Source organism: Oryx dammah, unplaced genomic scaffold, assembly GCF_014754425.2.
Source record: "Oryx dammah isolate SB20612 unplaced genomic scaffold, SCBI_Odam_1.1 HiC_scaffold_1, whole genome shotgun sequence".
Classification (NCBI taxonomy): Eukaryota; Metazoa; Chordata; class Mammalia; order Artiodactyla; family Bovidae; genus Oryx; species Oryx dammah.
The window spans coordinates 75,645,854-75,673,845 of NW_024070185.1; the positions used below are offsets into that span (position 1 = coordinate 75,645,854).

The 27,992-nt window shown below is 36.0% G+C and overlaps 1 protein-coding gene across 5 annotated transcripts in view; it reads right to left on the reverse strand.

Annotated features, from left to right (window-relative positions):
• The window catches only part of KIF27 (kinesin family member 27), a 91,509-nt gene that overhangs the window by 21,540 nt on the left and 41,977 nt on the right, over positions 1–27,992 (reverse strand). For all 5 annotated transcript variants that reach the window (XM_040244513.1, XM_040244523.1, XM_040244532.1 and 2 more), the window contains 6 exons: positions 27,332–27,487; positions 23,833–24,038; positions 19,361–19,558; positions 10,706–10,816; positions 7,779–7,955; positions 1,020–1,235 (listed from right to left, as the gene is read on the reverse strand). In XM_040244513.1, the coding sequence (XP_040100447.1) occupies positions 1,020–1,235; positions 7,779–7,955; positions 10,706–10,816; positions 19,361–19,558; positions 23,833–24,038; positions 27,332–27,487 (1,064 nt within the window). The remainder of the gene's footprint in view (positions 1–1,019; positions 1,236–7,778; positions 7,956–10,705; positions 10,817–19,360; positions 19,559–23,832; positions 24,039–27,331; positions 27,488–27,992) is intronic.

Genomic DNA, 27,992 nt, shown 5'->3' on the forward strand with positions numbered 1-27,992 from the left:
ACAGCCTTGAGGGGAAAACCTCATTCTGTGGTCCTTGGCAAAGCTACCCAAATTAAGTTATAAAATAGGGCAGTAGAAGCTCATAATGTCACATAACCTCCAGTCAAGTTTGTCTTTGATTTCTTTTATCAACTCAATGAACAATAATGTCATTAAATCCTCTCCCCTGTTCCTTCTTAACCAGCCCTTCAACTTCTCATACTTGCTCAAATCTAAAACACTACAAGATACAGCAAGGTGATTCCCAGCCACTTACTTTTTGTTAGTAACTTTCCCTTACTTTGGACATTGACCATAATATTTGCAGAGAAAATCCAGGCTCAAAAGTTCATCTCTGTCTGATAAAATAATAAGTTATGGTTACCACTGCCAACTGAAATAAAATTTTGGAAAAAAAAAACAAAATCTGGGACAATTTGGTAGCCAATAAATGCAACATTGTTTACATAGTTTAAAAAATAATGATGAAGAGAAGCCACATGGTCCCCTAAATGAAAACTCCTAAAAGGTATTTCTATTGGGGGCTAAATTTTGCATATCTACTTGGCTAGGACTTAGTGTGGAACAATGCTCCCGTACTTTCTAAAACAATTAACCCTTAATGCTCTAGGCCTTTGTTATAGATGATGAATTACCAAGTATCACCCAAGAAAGATGCATAAAGAAAAGGTACCTTCTTTAGAAGAAATGAGAAAAAGAGTCCCTCAAATCATTTTCTGTGTTCTTTGAAAACCTCAGCTGAGAAAGGCCATACTCAAGGCAAGTGTGAGTCTCCCTATCCCTGGCAATGCTAGGAAGGGGCCACATTCATGGACCTCCATAAGAGGACATCACAGTCTCTAGTCAAGCCTGGCTTATGGCACCAAACAGGTGACAAGGAAACTCAGTACATCTGACAAAGTCTCAAGGAAACAAAGTTGATCAGGTTTATCATTTTTATGTTTGGGTAGCAAAGGTGAAGGAAATCATCCAAGTGATCCGTCATACAGTACTTCCAGTTCCAAAGCATACTGACTTACTTCAGGTGACAACACGGTACCATTTTTAAGTTTCTCATCCACGCTGTTTCTTTGTCTCTGCAGCTGATCCTTTTCTCTCTGGAGGGCTTGTACTTGTTCTGAAATCTTTATTTTCTCCTCAGCTGTGCTGCTCTGGAGCTGCACATTCTTTTCAGACAACTCTTGGTCCAACAAGCTCAGGCGAGTTGATATTTTTAAACTGTCTGTGTTCAAAGCCTACAAAGATAATCAACCAGACACCCTAAGGTCAGTTATTAGAAATACAGACTTTTTCCTAAATAAATTAGGGAAAAACAGAGAGAAAACTACTATGTGGACATATTTTTAGCTCTTACATTATTATTTTCTCCCATGGATTTTTTTTTGGTGGGGGGGGGGGCGGGCTTCATTTTCTAAATCTTAAGTGGAATGTCTTTTTTAAGTGGAGATTTTAAAAAAAATGTTTTTATTATTTATTTGGCTGTGCCTGGTCTTGGTATTTCATCAAAATAATTACATGTATATACCACCATAAGGTTTATAATTTTTTTAAAAAAGTAGTCTCCTACGCCACCCTTTCTCTGATTCCTGCTCCTTTAACCTTTCAAGGTATTTCTTCTGGTTTATGTCCATGTTTCTAAATAACATTACCAATTTTAGATACTGTCTACTGGTTGTCTATTATGAAAGATAAGATTTAGCACTCTTATGTCTCCTTGTCTATATTTTCCCTCCTTATATTCTCCCAACTTAAGTTGTATTACAGTTTTTATTTAAATCAATAGTTTACATGACTTTGTGAATATTAACCATAACTGAACTATCTAGGACAAAATTATCATATTTCCATCTGGAACAATTTTTTTTTGGTTACCTTATAACTAATTCTTTTCCAATAGAACTATAAAATTCCTCTCAACATTATTTTTTCAGTTGATCAAAACTTCATCAGGGAATATTTTCATTCTCTTCTCTTCTGGAAACATTTTGCCTAGAGTCTCCATCCTCCTGCTCCGAACTAGACTAGAGTTGTTCCTGGACTTCCTTTGGTACTATTGAAAATTTCCAGTTAGAGCACATTTTCTGGGTCCCAAGTCTTTCTTTTCCATAGCTTGTGTCCTTATTTTAAGAAGCACATCCTCTAGGAGTTTCATGAGACAGGCTGGATTATAGATAATTTTTTTCACCTGAAAATGTCTGTATTCTGCCTTCCCATTTAATTTATATTAGTCTAAAAAGAGAATCTTTGTTTGGATACCATTTTCCTTATGAGTTTTAAGACTGCTTCATGTCTTCTAATGAAGAAGGTTGAGAACTCTAGTGCCATTCTGACTCTCAAGATTTATACAATGATATGCTTTTGGCAGTCATTGCTATGCCCTTGATAAACTATTTCAACCCAGAGTTTCATATCTTCAGTTGGCAATTTTTTGTATTATGTCTTTGATAATCTCTTCTCCTGTTTCCTCTGTTTTATCTTTCTGGAATTCCTGTTACTTGGATGATGGACTTTGTGGGTTTATCTGTCAATTAAATTTTATTCCTCTTATTTTCTATTTATTTTCTATTTACTTTCTGAGATGTTTCTTAACATTATCCTTCAGAGCTTTTAATTTCTAAAAGTTCTTTCATGTTTTTTACAGCCTGCAGTTCTTGCTTTATGGATGGGAGTATCAGCTTTTACCACCTTGAGCATAGTAGGATTTTTAAAGTTTTTTCAGCTCCTTGTTCTATCTCTAATTTTTCTCATCACCTTCTTTTTTTTTTTTTCTTTTGTTTTGGCCTCCATCTTTAATGTTAGTAGCATTCCTGAGATCTCCATCATACTTAAGAGTCAGGTATTAAAATGCTGATACTGTGGTGGGTTAAGATTTATGACAGTAGGATATACCTGGAACCTGGACACTTAGTTGGGGGCTCCCACATGTAAATTTTTAGGGTATTTTTTCCTGGGACTGTTTCAGAAAAATCTACCAATCTTCTGCTGGGAAGTATAAGTCTGGCTGCCTGCATTTAGGGATATATGAAGGGGTTAGGAAATAGATATCTCAGGATTCAGACTTTCATTCATTCCCTGTTCATCTTGACTTACCCCAGCCCTCTGCTGTACTTGGCTCAATCTTCAGAAAATAAATCATCTAGTCCAGAATTAGAAAAGGATGGTTTCCCAACCATGCCCTGTTTTCATTCTCAAGCCTCACTCCTTCCTTCTAAAATTCATGGTCCCTTCATTTCTGAGTTTTTTTTTTTTCATGTTTATGTGAATTATAGCTTATGAAGCTGTTACTAAGAAAGATAAAGATAAAGGCTTGACTCTCACTGGTATCCCTCATCTAGGCACTTGGATTTCAGCTTTTTCTGTTCTGCTAAGCCAGTAACCACTTATCTATCTCCTTTCCAGCTTACATTTTTTGGGTAACCTTTTGTCTTCTGTCATCTCCCCTACTATTTTTTCCCTTTAAGTGTTTACAGGTTTTTTTCAGTAATAGCTTTACTAAAATATAGTTCATATACATCGATTTAAAGTGTATAATTCGATGGTTTTAAATATATTTGCAAACTTGTGCAACCATCACCATAATCAATCTTATAACATTTTCATCATCTCTCAGAAGAAACCCTATGCCCACTAGCACTCATTCTACTTCCTCGCCAAGCCCTGATCCAGTTCTAGGTAACCAGTATTCTACTTTCTGTCTCTATGAAACTGTCTACTATTACTGACTTCTTTCATTTAACATAATGTTTTCAGAGTTCAACCATGTTGTAGCATGTATCAGTGCTTCATTCTTTTCTACTGTTGAATAATATTCCGTTATATGAATGTGTACCACATTTCTTTTTTTGTGTGTGTGTGTGTACCACATTTTGTTGATACATTATCAGTTGAAGGATACTGGGTTGCTTTCATTTTTTTACTATTATGAATAATACTGTTTTGAATATTCATGTACAAGTTTTTGTGTGCACTTATGTCTTCACTTGATTTGAATGTACACCTAGGAGTGGATGCTAGGTCATTTGGTAATTCTATGTTCAACATGTTATCCAAAGTAACTGCACCATTTTACAATCCCACCAGCAATGTGGAAGAGTTCCAATTCCTTCACATCCTCACTAAAATTATTTTTCTGATTTTAATCATCCTAGTAGGTATGAAGCAGTATCTCATTTAAATTTTGATTTGCATTTACCGGATGGCTATGATGTTGAGCATCTTTCAACATGCTTACTGGCCATTTGCAAATCTTTGCAGACATTTCTATCTGAATCCTTTGCCCATTTTTAAACTGGGTTGCCTTTTTATTACTGAGCTTTTAAAGAGTTCTACATCTGTTCTAAATACAGACTTAATGATGTACAAACACCTTCTCCCATTCTATGGGTTATCTTTTCAGTTTCTGGATGGTGTTCTTTACATTACAAATGCTTTTAATATTGATGAAGTCCAATTTATCTAATTTTTCCTGTTGTTTGTGTTTTACGTGTAATATTCAATAAACCACTGCTTAACCTAAGGTCACAAAAAGTTATACTTATGTTTCTAAGATGTTTATAGTTTTAGCACTTATATTTAGGTCTTTGATTCATTTTATTTGTTTATGGTATGAATTTAGACTTTTTAAGATAAATTTTTTTAAAATTTACTTTTGGCTGTGCTGGGTCTTTATTGCTGAATGGACTTTCCTCTAGTTGTAGTGAGAGCGGGCCACTCTAGCTGTGGAGTGAGGGTTTCTCATTGCAGTGGCTTCTCTTGTTGTGGAGCATGGGCCTTAGCATGTGGGCTGCAGAAGTTGAAGTTCATGGGCTATGGGGTACAGGTTCAATAGTTGTGGCACACAGGCTTAGTTGCTCCATGGCATGTAGGATCTTCCTGGACCAGGGATCGAACCTGTGTCTACTGCACTGGCAGGTGGATTCTTTACCAATCAGCCACCAGGGAAGCCTTAATATAGGCTTTTTTATACTGTTTTTTTTTTTGTCTGAAATGCATACGATCATATCTTATAGTATTTCTTAAATACTGAAAAAGTATGTAATATGCTTTATTTTATCATTTGTAATATCCTTTGTTCAAAAAGAATCCTGAAATATGTCTCAAGTTTCTCTTCTGTTTAATTAAAACTATCTTCAAAGAATCAATTTTGCTATGATCTACTGGCTTCCCTGGTGGTTCAGAGGTTAAAGCATCTGCCTACGATGCAGGAGACCTGGGTTCAATCCCTGGGTTGGGAAGATCCCCTGGAGAAGGAAATGGCAACCCACGCCAGTACTCTTGCCTGGAGAATCCCACAGACGGAGGAGCCTGGTGGGCTACAGTCCACGGGGTCGCAAAGAGTCGGACACGACTGAGCAACTTCACTTCACTTCACTGTGGGTTTCATTTATTTGCACTCTATGCTTACCTCAGTATGTTCTTACTTCCTAAATATTACATCTCGTTGAAACTAGAAAACACCTATTTTCTTTTCTTTGTTCTTCCTGCATCATAAAGTAAATGTATTTCAGGAATAAGAGTTTCCTTCTCACTCCTTTCTTTTTCTCTTTTTTTCGTTTTTGATACAGAACGTATCATAAAGGTCCCAGGTATTTTCTTCTATTTATTCACTTGATACATTGATTTGTAAATCCTCTTTGCTGTCATTACATGCTTCTTTTTTGCGGGGAGGCGGGCAGCTTCTAAAACCTGACCCTGACAGCCAGTGTGGACAAGTTACCTGGATGGAGCACCAGCAATTAGGCTGGTTAGAAGGGCTACCCCTACCCCAGTGTCCAACAGCCTGCTGCTAAAAGCTATCTTGACATGTTTGGGAAACAGAAGACAGAGGAGAGGTTAAGTGCAGATCTTGTTCACATGTTACACTAAGGTGGAGAAGTTAAGAACATGTCAAAAAATCACCCCAGACCTAGTGGTACATCTATGCTGGATGAAAGGTAGGTTTTTTAATAAAGAGGCAGAGCTTATTCCATGATTCCATGACTGACCCCAGACTCAAGGTCAGCTGGAGGCAAAAGTTTGTGCAGAAAGTCTTTTTTTACAATTTTTAAAAATTGAAGTATAATTGATTTACAATGTTGTGCCAATCTCTGCTGTACAGCAAAGTGACTCAGTTATATACATATATACATTATTTTTTATATATTCCATAATGGTTTATCACAGGACATTGAATATAGTTCCCTGGGCTATACATTAGGATCTTGTTTTTATCCATTCTAATGTAATAGCTGGGATCTACCAACCCCAAATTCCAAGTCCATCCCTCCCCCACTCTCCCTTGGCAAACACAAGTCTATGAGTCTGTTTCTGTTTTATAAACAGGTTCATTTGTGCCATATTTTAGATCCCACATACAAGTGATATCATATGGGATTTGTCTTTCTCTTTGTGGAGAAAGTTTTCTTAAAGTCTAGGGCAAATCAGCTTTATTTTCAGATGCTATTGTTGCTACTGCTATTATTAAAAAAAACTTCTCCTGGTCCTTATAATACTTCTACAGTCATTTTTCAAAACCTGAAACTGAGGCAAAGTCCTTCATAAAACCACTTATCTGAATGGCTCATAAAACCCAAGTCCTACAACAAAAATTTTTGTAAAGATACTCAAATTTTTATAAGTAGAAAAATAAACAAATCTGTATTATACAAAGTCTTCTTTCTTTTGTAGGAATTGTAAGTAGTAGTATCAGTTCAGTTCAGTCACTCAGTCGTGTCCGACTCTTTGTGACCCCATGAATCGCAGCATGCCAGGCCTCCCTGTCCATCACCAACTCCCGGAGTTCACTCAGACTCACATCCAAAGAGTCCGTGATGTCATCCAGCCATCTCATCCTCGGTCATCCCCCTTCTCCTCCTGCCCCCAATCCCTCCCAGCATCAAAGTCTTTTCCAATGAGTCAACTCTTCACATGAGGTGGCCAAAATACTGGAGTTTCAGCTTTAGCATCATTCCTTCCAAAGATATCCCAGGGTTGATCTCCTTCAGAATGGATTGGTTGGATCTCCTTGCAGTCCAAGGGACTCTCAAGAGTCTTCTCCAACACCACAGTTCAAACGCATCAATTCTTCGGTGCTCAGCCTTCTTCACAGTCCAACTCTCACATCCACACATGACTACTGGAAAAACCATAGCCTTGACTAGACGGGCCTTAGTTGGCAAAGTAATGTCTCTGCTTTTGAATATAATATCTAGGTTGCTCATAACTTTTCTTCCAAGGAGTAGTAGTATAGTTGGATCATTTTCAAGTCTGTTCTTCCAGATTACCAATGTTCACTCAACCTTCACCCAATGTTCACTCTCTAATGGTACAGATTATTTTTAAAATATCCACTAAGGCTAATAATAGAGGCTTCCATAGGAAATGGCAAGCAAGTTATTCTAAATGGTTTCATAGTTTCTGTTTGGGATAATAAAAAGTTTGGAAATAGATAATAGTGATGTTGTAAACGCTGAATATAATTAATGCTGATGAACTGTACACTTTAAAATGGTCAAAATGGTAAATTTTATGTTATGTATAACACACTACAATTTTTAAAATATCACCAAAAGTTAATAATAGATAACTCATACTTGGTAGAACACTGAACATTTTACTTCAAAACTGCAATAGATTTTACTGATGGTCATTAAATAAGCACTAATAAGCCAAATACACTGAAAACCAGAAAGTTTTCTTTTGGTTTCTAACTTCACAGTGGTTTGATTTACTTTATAGAAAAATAAATCTCAATTTATATGGCTTACAACCAGAGTCAAAGAGCATATTAAATAGAATACCTGACTAGATCGCAACTTCTTACTTTCCAGGTGGCTCTTCTCCTGTAACAGGGCCTCCTTCTTTGAAACTATGGCCTCCCGTTTCTTTAAGTCTTCTTCCAGCTCCTCTAATTCTTGGCGTTGGTTCAGAACTTTCTCTACTTCTTCATCTAACCATTTCTTTTGTTTATCCAATTTCTACATTAAAAGTCCAAAGAAATGTTACAATTTGTTTTTCTTCACCATAAAATTTATATGGTAATAATATAACTTCAGACTAACTAAACACCTTAAATGAACATTTAAAAGCTATCTGGAACACCTTAAATGAACAGTGAGAATAACAAAACAGTGTCTGTCCAAAATTGTCAAGAAGTAAGTGGTTCTAAGTTAACATCTTCCTGTGTTGTTTTATAAGGAGTTAAAATTTATTCCTTGAAAATGCTTGAGTCTGGGATTTTTAAGGCTGACAATTTTCTTTATATATACTGAGAGTCAGTTCTGAGAACATGCTGGAAATCTTATCTGTTCCAGAGGTGCTTACCTCCATCTCAGCACTAATGAATGAGCTCCTTGCCTGACTGCAGGGACAAAGATTTTTGCCTCTCTAGCCCCAGTGTCTGCTATACTGCCTTGCCCATGATTGACTTTCAGTAAAATGTTATATGAATGACTGAATGAATTTCTGATTCAATTAACCAAGGAGGTGAATAAATGAATAGCCATAGTGGAAAGACATAGGTGATAAGGCATGAAAATCTACTCTGCATTGTAACCTGTCAACATCAAATAATTACAAAATAAATTGCACTGTAAAGATTTCCAAAACAAGCATCTCAGTATTATCTTGAGCTAAGGGTACCTAGAAATAAGTCCAAACAAAAATGTGAGCGGAATAACTGTCCAAGATGGACTCTACCAAGTGCCCATCTGCACTGGGACAGAGTAATGAAGCAATGCTTCCTAAATAACAAGAAAACAAATCAATATAGTATTATTTTCCAGTTCTTCTCAAACTTGATTAAAAAAAAAAAAACCTGTTCCAAGAAATCTATACTAAGACAATAAGACAGTGAATATGCACGAGAAAAAATGAGCAAAGTGGCCAAGGCTAAGAGAGATCCAGAGTCCAGAGCTCTGTAGTTTTTCATCCAGACCTAGATAGTATGGTCCTATAAGCAACAGCACGTGTGAATAATACTAAACCCTAAAATAGCAGCTCTACAATTACTAGAACAGTAAGGATATCCCAGAACAAAGACAGAAATACTTTAGTTTTGTTATATCCAGCTCTATCTTAGAAACGCCACACATGAGACACTATGAAGACTAGCAACTAAAACATATTCTTCAAACATTTCTTGACTGAGTGGGGTTTGAAAGTTAAGTAAGAGATCTTCTGTAAGCTCCATTCCAATAAAAGAGAAACGAAAAAATGAGGATTGTTGATAATAAATGCTGTATACAGCTAACTCCTAGGTATATGTATGCCAAAATGGAGGGTGGGATCGGTTCTGTCTGAGAAATGGAAGTAACATCAATGCCTGCCTCAGAGTAGGCAATACTTTAGCTGTGCTTTGAGGACTGGGTGTGTGCTGTGCTTAGTCACTCAGTCGAGTCGGACACTCTGTGTCCCCATGGACTGTAGCCCGCCAGGTCCAGGGAAGCCCTTGAGGATTGGGTAGCAGTCTGCTAACATAATAGGTGTTTTAGAGAAACAATAATAAATGAATGAATTTTCCTGCACTGGAAATAATAAAGTTATGATCTGTGCAATTCACAGTATCTTAGTAAGTTTTCTGAAAATTTCTTACTTTGTCTATTCTCTCTTACAGTAAATAGTCCTACCACACAGTGCTAATTTTAAATACTTTCTTCTTATAAAAGAGTTTCATATCAAAACAAGGTAAGCTTTTTGGATAGTCATATTGATTAATTTATAATCTTCTTTAGAGTCAAATTCTGGAAAATGTTGTTTTAGAACACTAAAAAGCAGGAAGGTTTTTTTTGTTTGTTTGTTATTATTTTAACCCAATAAAGTCAATGCAGGCTGTTAGAACCTATTATTGTATTCATTTAAATTTAGATTCTTAACATTTTGTAAAGCGGCGCTAACTATTCTATGCTTTCCTACCTCTTCTACTCCTCCACATATCCTTCCACCCAGAAATATTACCAGACATGTCAGAGAGAAAGCTCTTTAACTAATTTCTAAAAAGCACTAGTAAAATAACTGAGAACACATGCATGTCCTAAATCTTACTGTTAAAATATTAACATATAAGATTTAAGAAGAGAAAATAATTTTTTCAGAATTAGGTTGATGCATTTGCATTTGAGGGTAATTATAGTTTTAAGTACAGTAATTTTTAAGACTTTTAGTACTGCGATTCCTAATTTACATAAAATTTTGTTTCTTTGAACTTTGATATTAATTTATGAATTTCATTTTTTAAATGTGGCATTAAGACAATAGCTTTTTAATATATGATATATGGTGCATATACAATTTGGTTGTGTTTGAGTAGAGAGCTCTTTTTGTTAGAAATATATCTGTTTCCAGGGGAATAAACCAGTCTTGACATAAGGATAAACACAATCTAGTTTTCATGTTTACATTTCACAACATTCAAATAAACTCATTTCTACTGAAGTAAGAATACAGCATTCATGTTGATATTTGGTAGAAACCAACGCAATACGGTAAAGCAATTATCTTTCAATTTAAAATAAACAAATTCAAAACAAAAGAAAAGTACAGCAAATTTCTGGATGAGAAATTAATTTTTAATAACAGAAAAGTTTCAGGAGAAATATTAGAAATTTTGTACTCCAGTGGCAAAGTCTAGTGTTTAAAGATTTCATTTAGAATCCACCTCTTTTTACCTCTTCTTAGACAATCATCAAATCGAAAAGAAACCAGGAAACACTAAATAAAATCGACAAACCTGGAGTTGGTCTATACTTCCAAACGAACCTTTTCTCCTTTTCATCTTAAATGCATCAAGGTCCTCAGCTTTCAGTTTTAGATCTTTCTGTTCTGTTTTTAACTGTAGTTCCTATAGAAAACAGGAATTTAAATCATCTTATTGCTTTTACTACATGGCCATTATTAAGTATTTATGCAGATAATCATTTTAGTATTTACTTTCCTACTTGCAAAGAGAAAGAAAACAAGTAGATGAAGCTTGGGGCTATTAAGGAAGAAAATAATGTTAGCCCTTCATTCAAGCAATAAAATCTCACAGCAAAAATCAGCATTTACTAGGAAAGCTAGGTATTTTTTTCATTTTTCGCCTGTGTTACAAATTATAGTAACAGGAGTAAGGGTATGAAAATTATAAATCCACTTTTCTCTTGCCTTTCTGAGTTCATTACCTTCAGTGAGTCCACCCAAGGTACCCATCTGCAACAGGGATATTAGAATTTATCACAGGAGAAATGTAAAAAGAAAAGTAATACTCAGGTTCCAGCATTCAGAACTCAGATTTTGCAGCATGAGAATAGTCTTTCAAGACTGATCATGGTCCTCTGAAGAGTATTTTCCAAATTCCTTCAGTTTCCATTCACATCTTAAGAGTCAAGTCAAGAGGGCCCATGTGTTCTACTGGGGTTTAGAGACGATGTTACTGTCCACCACCAAAGCTTAGCAGGAATCTGGAAGGAGGCCATGAACTCAAAGTGGGCTGGTCCGTACTGCTATTTCTTACTGGTCCATGATGGATAAGTACAGAAATTAAAAGTAAGTGTTTAGAACCTTTTACAACAATTCAACAGAATAATTTTATGTCTATTGAATCTAATAATTAAAAGATAGACTTATTGTATATTTTACTTTTTATTTCATTTTTCTACTAGTTGTCATTTTACAAAGGTATTGGGCTCTGACAAATTCATAATAAAATGAAAATTTTACCTTGTGTGTGTGTGTGTTAGTTGCTCAGTTGTGTCCAACTCTTTGCAACCCCATGGACTATAGCCCACCAGGCTTCTCTGTCCATGGAATTTCCCAGGCAAGAATACTGGAGTGGGTTGCCATTCCCTTCTCCAAGGGATCTTCCCCACCCAGCGATCAAATCCGATTCTCCTGCATTGCAGGCAGATTCTTTACCATCTGAGTTACCAGGGAAGACCCCCAAATTGTACATTTTCCATAGAGAATTTTGGAAGTACTGAAAAAAAGGAAGTAAAAGGGAAGTCTACCATTTTCCAGGTCTGGAAATGGCAGAAAGGAGGAAAAAGAGAGTAAGAAATATGTGTGTCCCAGTTTTCCTCTTGAGTTTTGACCTAGGAAGGGGATAATAAGTAAAGGTGTCACTGAGGGCAGAGAGAATAGGGACTGCAGTGCAGAGGTTTCACACCCACATAAGTCCATGCAGTCTTGCTGAAAGAACAGAACTACGATCAGGGAACAGCAACTAATTGGACTCCTTGCACTTGGAGAATGAGGATGACGAGGTGAGGACAAATAGGGAAAAGAGATGAAGCCAAAGCTCCTCTACACTCTACACTGAAAGTGAGACCAGTCTATAGACTATACTGGCTTCACACCAGGGGCCAGGAGGGAAAGGTGTAAAGGGAGAGCAGATTCCAGCCAGTCACATGCAAGAACCGACTGAAACTCAGAAAGTCCCTCCTCCTCAACGCCATGTGATGCAACAAAGCTGCACAATGGAACACCACATACACCAGAGCCTATCTTTGAGAAGCATGGAGAGGAAGAAATTGAATATTCTTGTTCAAGAGAACTGAGAATTATTTGAAGGAAATGTCTAAACTATCAGAATACGGTTTGAACAGACTGGATATTTGGTTAGTTCCTATGATATTTCCAGCAATTATTATGACATGGATTGGGCTGGGCAGGTTGGGAGGAGTGTCATAAAGAACACAAGGCTATTATAGATTCAATAAAGAAATTTTTCTATGCCCACTTGAGTTGAATTATGGGTGAATTTAGACCCTCTTATATTTACTAACCATTAATTTTTCATGCTTCCCTATTGCTTGTTCACAGTTGTAATTCAGCTCCTGTCACAGTTATAGTGACTTTAGGATGCTGAAATAAAGGCACCTTATACCAGGGCTGACTCTCTACTATTCGTTTTTCTACACATGCTTTGAAAGTATGTAACAGCTGATCTAATCCCCTCTTCTGTATGTTGCTCTAGACATTATTACCTTTACCACATATTGTAATCTCTAACATAATATTAAAATAGCTGTCTACCAGGTACTATGCTATGCTTTTTACATCTATTTAATTATCCCATTTAATCCTCACAATAATCCTATGAAACAGATACCATTATAAATCCCATTTTACAGATGAGGAAATTGGTACTTAGAGAAGTAAAAGTCCCATATCACACATTGATCCACAATTTCAGGGGTTCCCATACCTCTTTACTATTTCAGTTAAGAACTGCTGCTCTAAGAAGAACCTATGCAAAAGTCCTAGTATTCACTGGAAATGGTTTAGTCACGTGAAAAATGAAATGTTAGAAAGCTAGTTCTGAACAAGATGTCCCTTAGGACTCTGAGCAGATGCTGTTTTTGCATGAAATAATAGAAATTTCAATATATCTTCAGGGCAGACTGTTCCTTTTCCTGGAATACTGAGAGATATGGCTAGAAGGAACAAAATTACCCTAGATAAGAAAGTGCTAAGTTTTAGTTACCAGAAGAGTTGCATTTCAGCAGACTATGTGTTCTACTCAAAAGCTTCTTTCTTTTCCCTAAACAAAGATTTAGAGAGTGCTAAGTCTTGTTGGTTTAAGCCAGGATTCGCGAGAGATGAGAAGCTGAGACCCAAAGACCACAGGACTGAGAGGCAGGCCTGCTCCTCAGATTGGAGTAAGGACTGCAACACACAGACCAGGCTGTTGGCAATGAATAAGAACTGACCATCAGAAGATTCAGCCTGGAGAACTTTTTGGTTCACTGGATACGGGTAAGGAGGAAGAGGACACAGTCAAGAGTGATTGATAAATTTCTAGTTAACTCAACTGAATGCACTGAAACGTCATGTAAAGTACACTGGAAAACTTTACTTTCTCCCCCATTAAGGGAGCAGGGAGGAAGAGTAGTGAGAAGATAAGTAAGAAAGATCCTGAATTCACCTATAAGTCAGTCAGCTCAGTCACTCCATCGTGTCCAACTCTTTGCGACCCCATAGACTGCAGCACACCAGGCCTCCCTGTCTATCACCAACACCCGGAGTTTACTCAAACTCACGTCCATTGAGTTGGTGACACCATCCAACCATCTCATCCTCTGTCGTCCCCTTCTCCTCCCATCTTCAATCTTTCCCAGCATCAGGGTCTTTCCCAATGAGTCAGTTCTTCACATCAGGTGGCCAAAGTATTGGAGTTTCAGTGTCAGCACCGGTCCTTCCAACAAATATTTAGGACAGATTTCCTTTAGGATGGACTGGATGGATCTCCTTGCTGTCCAAGGGACTCTCAAGAGTCCTCTCCAATACCACAGTTCAAAAGCATCAGTTCTTTGGTGCTCAGCTTTCTTTGTAGTCCAACTCTCACATCCATACATGACCACTGGAAAAACCATGACTTTGACTAGACAGACCTTTGTTGGCAAAGTAATGTCTCTCCCTTTTAATATGCTGTCCAGGTTGGTCATAACTTTCCTTCCAGGAGTAAGAGTCTTTTAATTTCATGGCTGCAATCACCATCTGCAGTGATTTTGGAGCCCCAAAAAATAAAGTCTGACACTCTTTCCACTGTTTCCCCATCTATTTGCCATGAAGTGATGGGACCACATGCCATGATCTTAGTTTTCTGAATGTTGAGTTTTAAGTCAATTTTTTCACTCTCCTCTTTCACTTTTATCAAGGGGCTCTTTAGTTCTTCTTTGCTTTCTGCCATAAGGGTGGTGTCATCTACATATGTGAGATTATTGACATTTCTCCTGGCAATCTTGATTCCAGTTTGTGCTTCATCCAGTCCAGCATTTCTCAAGATGTACTCTGCATATAAGTTAAATAAGCAGGGTGATAATATACACCCTTGACATACTCCTTTCCAAATATGGAAAGTCTGTTGTTCCATGTGCAGTTGTAACTTGCTTCTTGACCTGCATACAGATTTCTCAAGAGGCAGGTCAGGTGGTCTGGTATTCCCATCTCTTGAAGAATTTTCCACAGTGTGTTGTGATCCATACAGTCAAAGGCTTTGGTATTAAGATATTAAGAAGAGGTGGAAGAATACACATAAGAACTATACAAAAAATATCTTCATGACCCAGATAATCCCAGTGGTATGATCACTCACCTAGAGCCAGACATCCTGGAATGCAAAGTCAAGTGGACCTTACGAAGCATCACTATGAACAAAGCTAGTGGAGGTGATGGAATTCCAGCTGAACTATTTCAAATCCTAAAAGATGATGCTGTGAAAGTGCTGCACTCAATATGCCAGCAAATGTGGAAAACTCAGCAGTGGCCATAGGACTGGAAAAGGTCAGTTTTCATTCCAATCCTAAACAAAGGCAATGCCAAAGAATGCTCAAACTACTGCACAATTACACTCATCTCACATACTAGCAAAGTAATGCTCAAAATTCTCCAGGCCAGGTTTCAACAGTACGTGAACGGTGAACTTCCAGATGTTCAAGCTGGATTTAGAAAAGGCAGAGGAACCAGAGATCAAATTGCCAACATCCACTGGATCATCAAAAAAGCAAGAGAATTCCAGAGAAACATCTATTTCTGCTTTATTGACTATGCCAAAGCCTTTGACTGTGTGGATCACCTATAAGACAACCCAATAAAGATGCCAATGGTTGGATGTGTGAATCCATAGCTCTAATGGCAAATCTGGTATTAAGGATTAAACCTGGGAGTTTTCAGAGTTAAACTGCAGTCATGGGAAAAGAGATGAGATGTCACCCAGGCCAAAGTATGGAAGATAAAGAGGACATAGGCTAGAGTCTAGAGTAATTCCTGTAAGTAAAGAAACAATAGTGTAGGATAAGCTAGCAAAGACAAAGAACAAGCAATCAGAGAAGAAAAAAACAAGGTAAATATAACTTTACAAATGCAAAGGGGAAAATATCTCAAGATGGAGGAAGTGGTTAACTATGCTGAATGCAGTGTTAAGGACTTCAGCCACAGAGAGAGCATTGATGTACTTCTCAAGAGCTTGAAGTGAATGGCACAGCTAAGACCCAGAAATCAGACTGGAGAAGACAAGAGAACAAATGAAACGAAAAGGAACGGAATCAAATATAATAAACTTTTCCAAGCAGTTTGGTTATAAAGGGAAGAAGAGAGAGACAGAAGTATAAAGTTGACGAAGAATAATTTTTGGACGAGAAAAATCTAAGCTATTTAAAGAAAGAATCTAGCAGAAAAAGAAAAGCTGGAAATACAGGAACAGAAAAAGACATAAATGAGATAAAGCACTAAGTGCTTAGCACAGTATTGAATGAAGATAAATAATAAATGTTATTTATTTTCTATAATAATAATTATCACAATATTAAGAATGAGTAACTCAAGAATATTAAGAAAGCAATTCCATTTACAGTAACATCTAAAAGAATAAAATATCTGGGAATAAATTTAGCCAAGAAGGTAAAAGACTAGCACACTAAAAATTTTAAAATACTATGAAAGAAATTAAAGAAGAAATGAAAAGACCACCCCAGGGATTCTTCCATGACTAGGTGGTAGAGTCCACCTGCCAATGCAGTAGACACCGGTTCAATCCCTGATCCAGGAAGATCTGACTTACTGTGGAGCAATGAAGCCCCTGCAATACAACTACTGAGCCCTTGTTCTAGATCCCAGAAACTACAACAACTGAGCCCACATGTTGCGACTAATAAGCCCTTGTGCCAAGAGTCTGTGCTCCCCAATAAGAGAAACCACTGCAATGAGACACCTGCTCACTGCAATGACGAGTAGCCCTTCACTTACCACAACTACAGAAAAAATTCCAGACCAATTAAGACTCAGCATAGCCAGAAAATGAAATAAATAAATAAATAAAATGGAGAAAATATTAAAAATAAAAAAAGACACCCCATGCTCCTGGATAAGAAAACTTAATATTGCCACGATGCCAATACTACTCTGAGACCTACACAGTCAACACAATCTGTATAAAAATTCCAGTGACCTTTTTGCCAAAATGGAAAAGCTGACCCTTAAATTCATATGGAATTGCAAAGGTCCTTGAATAGCCAAAACAATGCTGGAAAAGTACAAAGTTGGAGGACTTAATCCCCAATTTCAAAATCTACTGCAAAGCTACTGTAATCAAAACAGTGTGTACTGGCACAAGGACAGACACAGAAACAAATTCATAGATCTATAGTCAACTGATTTTTGACAAGGGTACCAAGTCCATTCAACAGAAAAATAACTGTCTTTCAATAGATGGTGCTGGAATTCCACATGCAAAAGAATGAAGGTGGTCCCCTACCTCACACCACATACAAAAATTAACTCAAAATGGCCTAAGGACCTAAACACAAGAGCTAAAACCATAAAACTCCAGAAGACAACACAGGGGTGGTTAAGTCCTTATGACCTTGGATCTGGAAATTAATTCTTAGATATGACACTAAAAGCACAAGTGAAAAAAAGGAAACATAGATAAACTGGAACATCATAAAAATGTAAACCTTTGGCACATCAAAGAATATTATCAAGAAAATGCAAAGATAATCTACAGAATGGAAAAAACATATTTGGAAGTCATGTATCAAAGTTTAATGTCCAGAACAGAGTGAATTCCCTCAACCCAGTTACAAAAGACAATCCAATTTAAAAAGACAACTTCAAAAGACTTTTCTCCAAACAAGATACACAAATGGCCAATAAGCACATGAAAAGATGCTCAATATCATTAGTCAATATGGAAATACAAATCAAAATCATAATGACATTCCACTTCACATGTACTTGGGTGACTATAACAAAAAAGAAACAGAAAATAACAAGTGTTGATGAAGATGAGAAATCAGACCCCTCAAACATTGTTGGTGAGAATGTAAAATGGTGCTGTCACTATCACAAACAGTTGGTGGTTCCTGAAAAAGCTAAGCATAGAATTAGCATATGACCCAGGGATTCCACATCAAGGTATTTCAAGTCCAAATTGAAAGCAGGGACACAAACAGTTACTTCTATGCCAATGTTTATCACAGCACTATTCAACAGCCAAAAGGTGGAAACAACCCAAGTGTCTATCAGATAAATGTAGAAAAAAAATGTTGTGTATGCATGTAATGGAATATTACCCAGTCATAAAAAGGAATGAAGTTCTGATATATACTACAACATGGCTGAACCTTGAAAACTTTATGCTAAATGAAATAAGCCAGACACAGGACAGATATTGCATGATTTCACTTTTATAAAATGTTGAGAATAGGACAATTCATAAATATAGAAGTAGATTAAGATTACCAGGCGCTGGGGGAAAGAGGGGGAAAAGGACTCACTGCTTAATGGTTGCTGAGGGTGATGAAAAAGTTTAAAAAAAGATAGAGACGATGGTTGCACAACACTGTGAATGTAATTAATGCCATTGAATTATATGCTTAAACAAGGTAAAAATGTTCAATTTCATATTATATTTTACCACAGTTTATAAAAATCAATGATGTAATATACCAAAACTCACTGAACTATATACACACTTTACATTGGTAAACTGTATGATATGTGAAGTATATCTCAATAAAAGTGTTTAAAAAAAAATAAAGAATCAGTAACTTGGCTTAAATGCTCTTTAAGTTCCCTTCCATGTCTAAATTCTGTCATTCTTTTTTCTAAGGTCTGAGAATATGTTACTTTCCTAAGTTGAAAATCTAGGAAACCTCCAATTATGTCCCAAACCTTGGGTTCGGCTTAACATTTCAATAGAACCGAGCCTGGTACACAGTGCTAGATAAGTGTTCGTTATTGTTATTATGATTATTATCAGCCTCCTTTTCTTCAGAAGAGCCCTATTGAGGCCAGTATGATAAGGATATTTAAGAATTAACAGACACAGAGAGGGTAAGTGATTTTCCCAATAAATGGTCCAGCCAAGAATGAGAGAGTTGGGATTTGAACACACACTAGCCAAGCTCCAGAGCCTGGGCTGATACCACTAGTTCCTCCCAGCCTACAACTGCTAGGCCACAGAGGTCTGATCACTTTTCTGCACACTAGGAATGAAATGGTACCATCATTTTTACCTTGTACTTTTTCCTATGCTGATACCTGGGCAAGGCATGTCAAAGCACTTTGAAAATGGGAAATTCTAGTCAAATGTTAGATATTTTTTAGAAAGTCAGCTTCATAAATTTATGTTTTTGACAGCCTCAATTGAAGTTAAGGTCCTAGTTAGAGAAATTATCATTGCAGTTTCTTTTGTGAAGTCAAAGCCTTCAAGACAGTACTCAGAATTCAATAAATAGCTTTTACTATGTAGATCAACAAAGTTTTAAGGTGAATGGGAACAGCAGCCAAGGACAGGCCAAGGTTAGATACCTCACAAGCCAACTGAATCAAGACCTTGGTTTCATTAGCTCTGAGCCATTGAACATTTCATATTATGCTTAGCAGGAAAGTATGACAATATTACTTTGATTTTTTGTTGATCCCGCTTAATTTCTGCATCCAGTTGCTTCCTTTTTTCGTTTTCTTCTCGAAGTCTTTTTTGCAGCTGTACCTTTTGATATTTCATGTGATCTACATTCTGCTCTAGTTCATTAGCACGTTTCTCATTTTGGATTGACAGTGATGCCAACTTCTTACTATTTTGATGCTTTCTCTGTAAGACCTGGATCACATGGAATATTTAAAAATGAAAAACTGCATTTCTCATATCCTTCCAGTGAACTTAAAACTTTTCATTTAATTACGCATGTTGGCATTTCTTCCTAGATTTTAATTTATTCTTGACAGTTTCACAATTGTTTTCTATATTTCTACTTTTACAATCGGTCAACTATCATAATTTTCACAAGATGTAAAGAATGATGAACCTTCCTGGTGCTGGCAGCCAAATAGAACAAAACCAACATTGCTGCTTCTTTTTTTGTGTATTTTAATTTAAAAATACTTTATGTACATAATAAAAATTAAAACAACACAAAACTGAACTTATATTTTAAAAGACTCTTATCTCAGATGGCTAATCTACCTGTCCTGCTTCCTGAAACAGTATTCTTTCAGAAATAATTTATATGCATATAAATAACTTTATGTATATATATTCTAGGTAGACTTTTCTCCACCTCCTTTTTTTCTATATAATTTATCTTGTTCTTTCTATGTGACTGTATAGTATTCTATTGTACTCATATTTAAAATCCAGCTATAGCCTAAATCATTAATCCCTGAGTTAAAATGATCAGAAATGATACCATTTTCCCAGACAGTAACCATTATAATTATTTTAATTATCATAAATAAAGCTTTTCCTCTCTAGCAAAAGTTATCCATAGACAGCACTAAAAATCTGTGAACATCTGTGAAGCGCTTACTGTACTAATATAAAATACCAGTGTTTCAATTTAATCTTGATCAAACAAACACAGATTTGTATTACGTACTTTAGCATTACACTAAGTATATCTCACATGAAATAAAGTTAAGGTGAGGTTATTTGTAAGTTATGCAAACTACAATTAATTATTTCCTTTATCTTGGCAATAAGCTGCTGGGGAAAAAAATTTTTGTTTTAATTAAGTATTCACAGATGCATTGTAGCTTAGGAGCAGGGCTATTCAAAGGATGGTCTGTGGACCAGTACCAGTCACAGACTGCTGTCAGCCTGTACCATGAAGGACATTATTAGACTCAGCTGATGGTGTTTCTATGCAAGACTTTTTTTGATGAGGGAAGCTGTGCTCCTATTTACCTTTATCCCGCTGCAGACCAATAATGAACAATCTGCAGTGGACTACTTTGAGTACTACCAGCTTGGATGCCACAGGACTCTGCAGTTTCCCAAGCCTGAATTTGGACCCTGGTTTTGTCACTTATTTTTGACAGTAATTGCAATATTGGAGCAAAAATGTTAATATTAGTACTGTAGTGTCTTTTCCACATGATATTGAAAACATCAGTGTAAGTACTGATAATCTTATAGTATTAAAATATTAATACAACATATAATGCTATATATATATATCTAAAGGCAAAGAATAAAGATTTCAGATTTTTCAATTAAAACAAATTTAAGTTTTAAAAACTAAAATAACTTCATTTTACCAATAAAACAACTAGTATTTCAATATTTTTAAATGGTATGAACTTAATGTACCAAAAACCACTTTTATCATCACAATTATATGACTATGAGTAAGTTATTTTACTTTCATAAACCTGTTTCCTAATTTGTAAGCATGTAAAAATACACACTTTAAAGGATTAAATAATGATTAAATAATACATATAAAACATCTCGTGTGTATAGAGCACTTTGTAGACACTTAACTATCACCCTCCTTCTTCTCCCTACTACCATCCTTGTCATCTTGAGCATGTATAGCTGCATCCCCAGCTATGCATGTATATGGCAAAGGTACAGAAATTTCTAAAACTACAAGGGAAACTTATTTCACTCCTTGGCCTATCAGAATTTCTTTTGAACTTAAGTAAGTTCTTTCCTTTCCTTATCAGTACTTTCAGCAGAAAAAGTTACACAGCAAGAAACATGGAAAACAAAAAAGGACATGATAATTCACAAACACTATAAATAATCTTTCATGTAATCTTTTAATCTCAATCATAAAAATAATCTTTGCTAAATCCACAAATAAGGCTTAAGGTATAGATTTATATGGCAAACATAATAACCTCCATAGAAAAATAATAATTTTGGCTATAACCTACTTAGAAAAATAATAATTTTGGCTATCTCAAGAAAATTGGGAAAAAACACAAACACATGAAAACTAAACAATGTGCTACTAAGCAACCAATGGCTTCACAAAGAAAAGAATCAAAAATACCTTGAGACAAATGAAAATGGAAACACAACTGTCCAAAATCTATGGGACACAGCAAAAGCAGTTATAAGAGGAAAGTGGATAGCGATACAGGCTTACATCAAGAAACAAGAAAATCTCAAATAAACACTATTCTAATATTACACCTAAAGAAACTAGGAAAAGAAGAGCAATCAAAGCCCAGAGTTAGTAGAAGAAAGAAAACAACAAAGATCACAGTAGAAATAAATAGAATAGAGACTAAAAGAAAACAACAGAAAAGATCAATACTAAGAGCTGGTTCTTTGAAAAGATAAATAAAATTGACCAGTTAGCCAGGCTCATCAAGAAAAAAAGAGATAAAATAAAATCAGAAATGAAAGAGAATTTGTTTCTGAATTTGTACTTTGATGCCACAGCAATGCTGTGATGTGAAGAGTCTTCAGAGTCGCTTGGACAGCAAGGAGAGCCAAGCAGTTCATCCTAAAGGCAATCAGTCCTGAATATGCATTGGAAGGCCTGATGCTGAAGCTGAAACTCCAATACTGTGCCTACCTGATGCAAAGAACTGACTCATTGGAAAAGACCCTGATGCTGGGAAAGACTGAAGGTTGGAGGAGAAGGGGACAATAGATGAGATGGTTGGATGGCATCACCGACTCAATGAACATGAGTCTGAGTAAACGCCAGTAGTTGGTGATGGACAGGGAGGCATGGCGTGCTGCAGTCCATGGGGTCGCAAAGAGTCGGATACGACTGAGCAACTGAACTGATCTGAACCACAGAAATACAAAGGATCATAACAGACTATGATCAATAATTATAAACCAAAAAATTGGATAGCCTAGAAGAAATGGATAAATTCCTTCATACCTACAATCTTCCAGGACTGAATCATGAAGAAACAGAATCTGAATAGACTGATTACCACGAGACTGGTTCTTGTTGATTTTGAGTATAAGAATTACTATCAGTACTAAAAGTAGGATATAAACCTATGAAATTATTAATTTCATAATAATCACAAAGGAAAATTCTTAATTGTTTTGTTCTACTGTTTTGTTAAAATGAGTACTTTGTTAGATATCATAGCCTTAATTTAAATGGTTGAGAAATAAAAAAGAATTGATCCCAAGACTCTCTGAGGTGAATTGCTAAGGGAAAATATGTATTCAGAAGGAAAGTGCAAAGTGTCAAGTCATGTTATTTTAACTTGGTGTTGACTTGAGGGCTACTTAAGTAAAAAGAACCTTTAATGGTGACATCCATATATTTGAGGTAGCATTAAAAACTCTAGAAGGCGGGATTCTTGCTCTATTCACTTTTGCATCCCCATCTAGAATAGAATCTGGTACACAGGAGGTGTGCAATGAACACTTATCTTGTTTAAAGAAAATAACTGTGGCATAGTTAAAAAACAGACAACTAATGCGCTGACTAGGTTAGCTACAATTTCATTCCACCTACAACGGAAACAATATGAAAGCAAAAGATTATGAATCAAAAGAAATGGAAAAGGCATTTTAGCAAATTCACTATAAGCAGACTAACAAAGCACTCTGACCATACCAAAAGCATTTGGGAGTAACTTCATATACAGTAACTCTCTGTAATGGAGTATTTCTCATAGAATCTAAGTTTTTAACTCTAGCTATATTTGGGGTTATAGCAAAGTCCAGCATTAGGGAATTAAGAATAAGATGCAGTAGTGCTCAGTTACTAACCTTTCTTAAACCAATCAGTTATAATTTCAGAAAACTATCTGAAAGTTATCATTGTTGAATGTCAAGAAAGTGCTATATACATACCAGATGTTTTATATATGATTGTTTAATCATTAGTTACTCTTTTATCCTTCAGAAAATAACACTATTTCTGTGGTTATCTTCATTTATAATCATCATGTGGTTTTGATAAAAAGGTTAAAATACACTTCTTGAATGAAGAAATATACTACACAGACTAAAACCATGCAAACCCACCAGCATACTGGAAAAGAAAACTTGCCTTCCAGTTCTTCTAGTAAAAACTGAATCCTACTTCTTTCCTAACTAGGTATAAGAATCCTCAAAAGCAGGAAGCCTTATATAAGTTTTCTCAATTACATTTTTTAAATTACCTGGATTCTTAGCTTAGCAGCATCCATCTTCCTACGGAATTCCTTCTGTAATTTTACCTTCAAAGCAACATCAGAAAGATCTTTGTTTTCCAGTTCCTGTAGTTGCTTTTCTGTTTCAGTTAATTCCACTTTTGCCTGTTCTGCTTCATGTTCAAGTTTTGTTACTTTCAGAGAATACTGCTTGCTTACTGACTTGGCATCATTACCTTCATAATAATAATAATAGTAATAACAATTATAAATTATGTTTAAAAACTAAGTAAAACACCAAAACATAAAATTGCCCTAAACTTAAAATGCTGGCCATGTAACTATTTAAGGCATAGCATTAAAAATCCAGCTGTCCCTTCACATCCCAGTCAAACACAACTTGTCATCTGGCCTCTAGAGAATTAGATCCTTAATGACTGTCCCCATCTGGTGTCATTCAATCTTCTTTCTGGTTCATCTTTTGTTCTGAATTTGCAGTTTACCTTTGCAGGCATCAAACTCCAGTTGGAAAGGTATGTGGGGTGACTCTCTGGCCCCTGGCTTACTATAATCTGTCTTCCTACTACCCATAATCTATCTCTGAATTCTCTTTTTTTCACTATTATGAAAAATTTTCAACATACCAAAAGTAGGGAAATAATCCTTATAATGAATCTCCATCACCCATATTCAAGAGTTACCAAGATTTTGCCACTGCTTTTTCATCTATGCCTTTTTTCTTCTTTTATTTACTTAAAAACTTTAAAACAATTCCACGTCATAACATTACCTATGTATATTAATACTTTAATAAGCATTTATACAGAATATGGAAATAACCAAAAAGTCATTATCATACCTGCTGCTGCTGCTAAGTCGCTTCAGTCGTGTCCGACTGTGCGACCCTGTAGACGGCAGCCCACCAGGCTCTGCTGACCCTGGGATTCTCCAGAACAATGTTAATATCTACCAGTCCCTATTCAGACTTTCCCAATGGTCTCAAAATGTCTTACAATTAGCCTATTTTTTTTCAGTTAGTCTATTTTAATCACAATCCAAACAAGGTCATAATACATCTTATTGTCATGTTTCTTAAGAATCCTTTAATGTAGAGCTGGTTCCCTCTCCTTTTTCACCTCATTTGAACTTTGTTAAAGATAAATTTTTTTGAAATGCTTTTCTTATGAACATTTAGAACATAGAGAAAAACAGAATATAAATATTGTTTCTGTATCTCTTTTCATTCTAAGCCCAGCTACTGACCCTGAAAACTTGGTTCTGATTTATTCTGAATATCAGCTATTCCTGGACTAGCAAATCCACGGCAGTGGGAAGTAAGAGTCTAAAGCTCATAGGAGGAAAAATCATAGGCTCCAGTTGTTATACTGGTATACTGAAAGTCTCTTAATTTTTAATAAAAGTTTATTAATTTTAATAAATTAAAATCTCTTAATTTAAAAATAAATCTCTGAATTTCAAATTCTTTAACTTTTTAATAAAATCTTTTAATTTTTTAGTAATTTGTTTTTAAAGTATAAAATTTTAATAAAAATCTTTTAATTTAAAAATCTCAATTAATTAATTAATTATAAATTAGTACATGTAAGTTGTCTTCTGGCTCTACAATTCTGATTCTGACTAACTTTAAAATATATATGACAATGTTTTAGTGACTTTAAGATCCCAAAATTGTTTAACACACCAATATTTTATGAACCACTAAGAAAAACTACAGTACCAATTACACCATGATAAAATGCTAAAATGCCACTGATTTTTAAGATACATTCTGATTTCAGAGATATTAAAATGTGAAAAAAGTATATATTAAAATTGATGAAATACAGTATAACTGTCATTGTTATTCATTTTGGCTGAAGTAGCCACTGTTTGGGAAGTCTTCAGTGAAAGGGCTTTGAAAAGGAACTATACATTGACCCTTCTGCTAAACACCATCTCTAAGGGTCTTCAGTAAGCTCCAAATTGCCCTCCATTCTAATGAGCAAGAAGAGAACCTGCTCAGTTTAAGTGCAGATATCCTCTATTTTGGGCTTCCCTGGTGGCTCAGAGGTTAAAGCATCTGCCTCCAATGCGGGAGACCCGGGTTCGATCCCTGGGTCGGGAAGACCCCCTGGAGAAGGAAATGGCAATCCACTCCAGTATTCTTGCCTGGAGAATCCCATGGACAGAGAAGGTTACAGTCCACGGGGTCGCAAAGAGTTGGACACGACTGAGCGACTTCACCTCACCTTATCCTCTATTTTAAGGCAACCAGGATGGGTATACCAAGCTACAAAAGTGTGCTTGCTAGATATCCCATGGTGGGATAACCTATCTGAAAGAAAATCATTTATTTTAGAGCAGTAAATATCCTCAAGTTCTATGCACACTACCCTGAAATCATGGGAATGCAGAAGCTATTTAAACCCCTAAACTGTTTCCTAGATTCACCTAAGGGAGGTTTATTGGCATCGATCCTGCCTACGAGGAAGGAGCACAATCAAATCAAACACATGGAATAACCGGAGCTAGAAGGATGCACTGCCAGGAATGAGAAACGAAAATGCTTTGGACAGCATCTGTGTGTGTGTGTGTGTGTGTGTGTGTGTGTGCTCAGTCGTGTCTGACTGTAGGGGAAAGGAAGTTGAGAAAGGAAGACTGACAGCTAGAAAGCTAGACTGCAAGAAAGAGGTGGGAGAGGGAAGGCAACTTTCTCCTTGCTGGCAGAAGATCTGGTACCCACAATTGCGTAGTCTGAGTCTGATTATAGTCCTGGGCTTGAAGAAGAGGAAGGTATTAGTAGTATTTCCTTCAGTTCCCCCAAGAGACCAGAGAGTTGTTCTGAATTGGAACTGGGGAAAAGAAATGTTAGTGGTCTTATTCCTTCAATTCTTTACTGAATTTCATAGTAGTCAAGGCTTATACTTTGAGTATATTAGTTGGGGGAACCAAAAAACTTGAGGCGTGCATTTTAGAGCAAGCCTAATGGAGCTGGATGGTGAGGAGAGGTGGTGGTATATACACCCAACCTGGTAGAATTTGAGACTAAGGGGAGGAGCTGAAAGCCTGGCTCACTCAAGAGGACAGCTCTCAAAGACAAATCCTTACATCTTCAGAAAAACAAAAGTTATCTACAGTTAAAATACAAAGCTTGTAATTAATGTTAAAAAGAAATTATTCAAGAAAGTAAAGACCAATAATTTAAAATAGGTATTTACTAAAATGAGTTAGGAAAACATCTTGGACATCTTATTTCCAGATGCCAAGTATAATGTTTCTTTAAAAAGTGACAGAAACCATTAAGGACCACAGAGGTTGGTTAGGACAATTCATAGATAAAAGCGAACATAATAAAGTCCTTTTGATAATTAACCTCCATGTATTGGCTTTAGAGCACACCTTGCTATACCAAATTCCAGACTGATGTGGATAATCCTGAGCATCAGAAATTAAAGTAAATGTTACAACATCAGAAGCACCTTTAGAACCTTTTCTTTCTCCTATAAGCTGGTTCACAAGATACTATTACCTGTTTTAATTAATTCTTTAATCAGATCTTCCTTCATCTTGATGTTAATAGTAAGTTCTCTCATTTTTTGTTTAGCTTCAGTAAGTATGAGTTCTGAATTTCTTAATTTTTGCAAATTCAACTCTTGACTCTCCTGGAGACAGTCAATCTTTAAATCTTCAAAATAAAAGAAACAAAGCTGAGAAATAAAACTATCTGCTCAGAAACATTTAACAGAAGTAGAGTTTAAAAATAAAAAAAAACAGACACAGAAGCAGTCTAGAAGTACCAGAGGAAGGGACAAACAGAGAAGGAAAAAAATGGCAATTGTGATTTTAGTTTTCCAGCTTACAGTGAGTTTTCCTTTCCTTAAAACATGTATATGCTCTAGTCATATCCTGCAGGTTCTGACACAGTTTCTCATTGCTCTTAGATATTCTGCAATTTGACTTTTTCTCTAATCTGAGATACTTTAAAAAGCTATTAAATCTCCAGATGGGTAGAGGTTTTCATTTTTTTCCTACTAACTTGTAGTTTTACTGTAATCAGAGAATGCATTCTATCCCAGACTAATCAGAACATGGCCCCATACTGTTTGTTACTGTCTTGTACCAGAATATAAATCAATTACCTCACTGTTTTAGTTCACCTGAGACATTTTTCATAGTGAGACTTCCTCAAT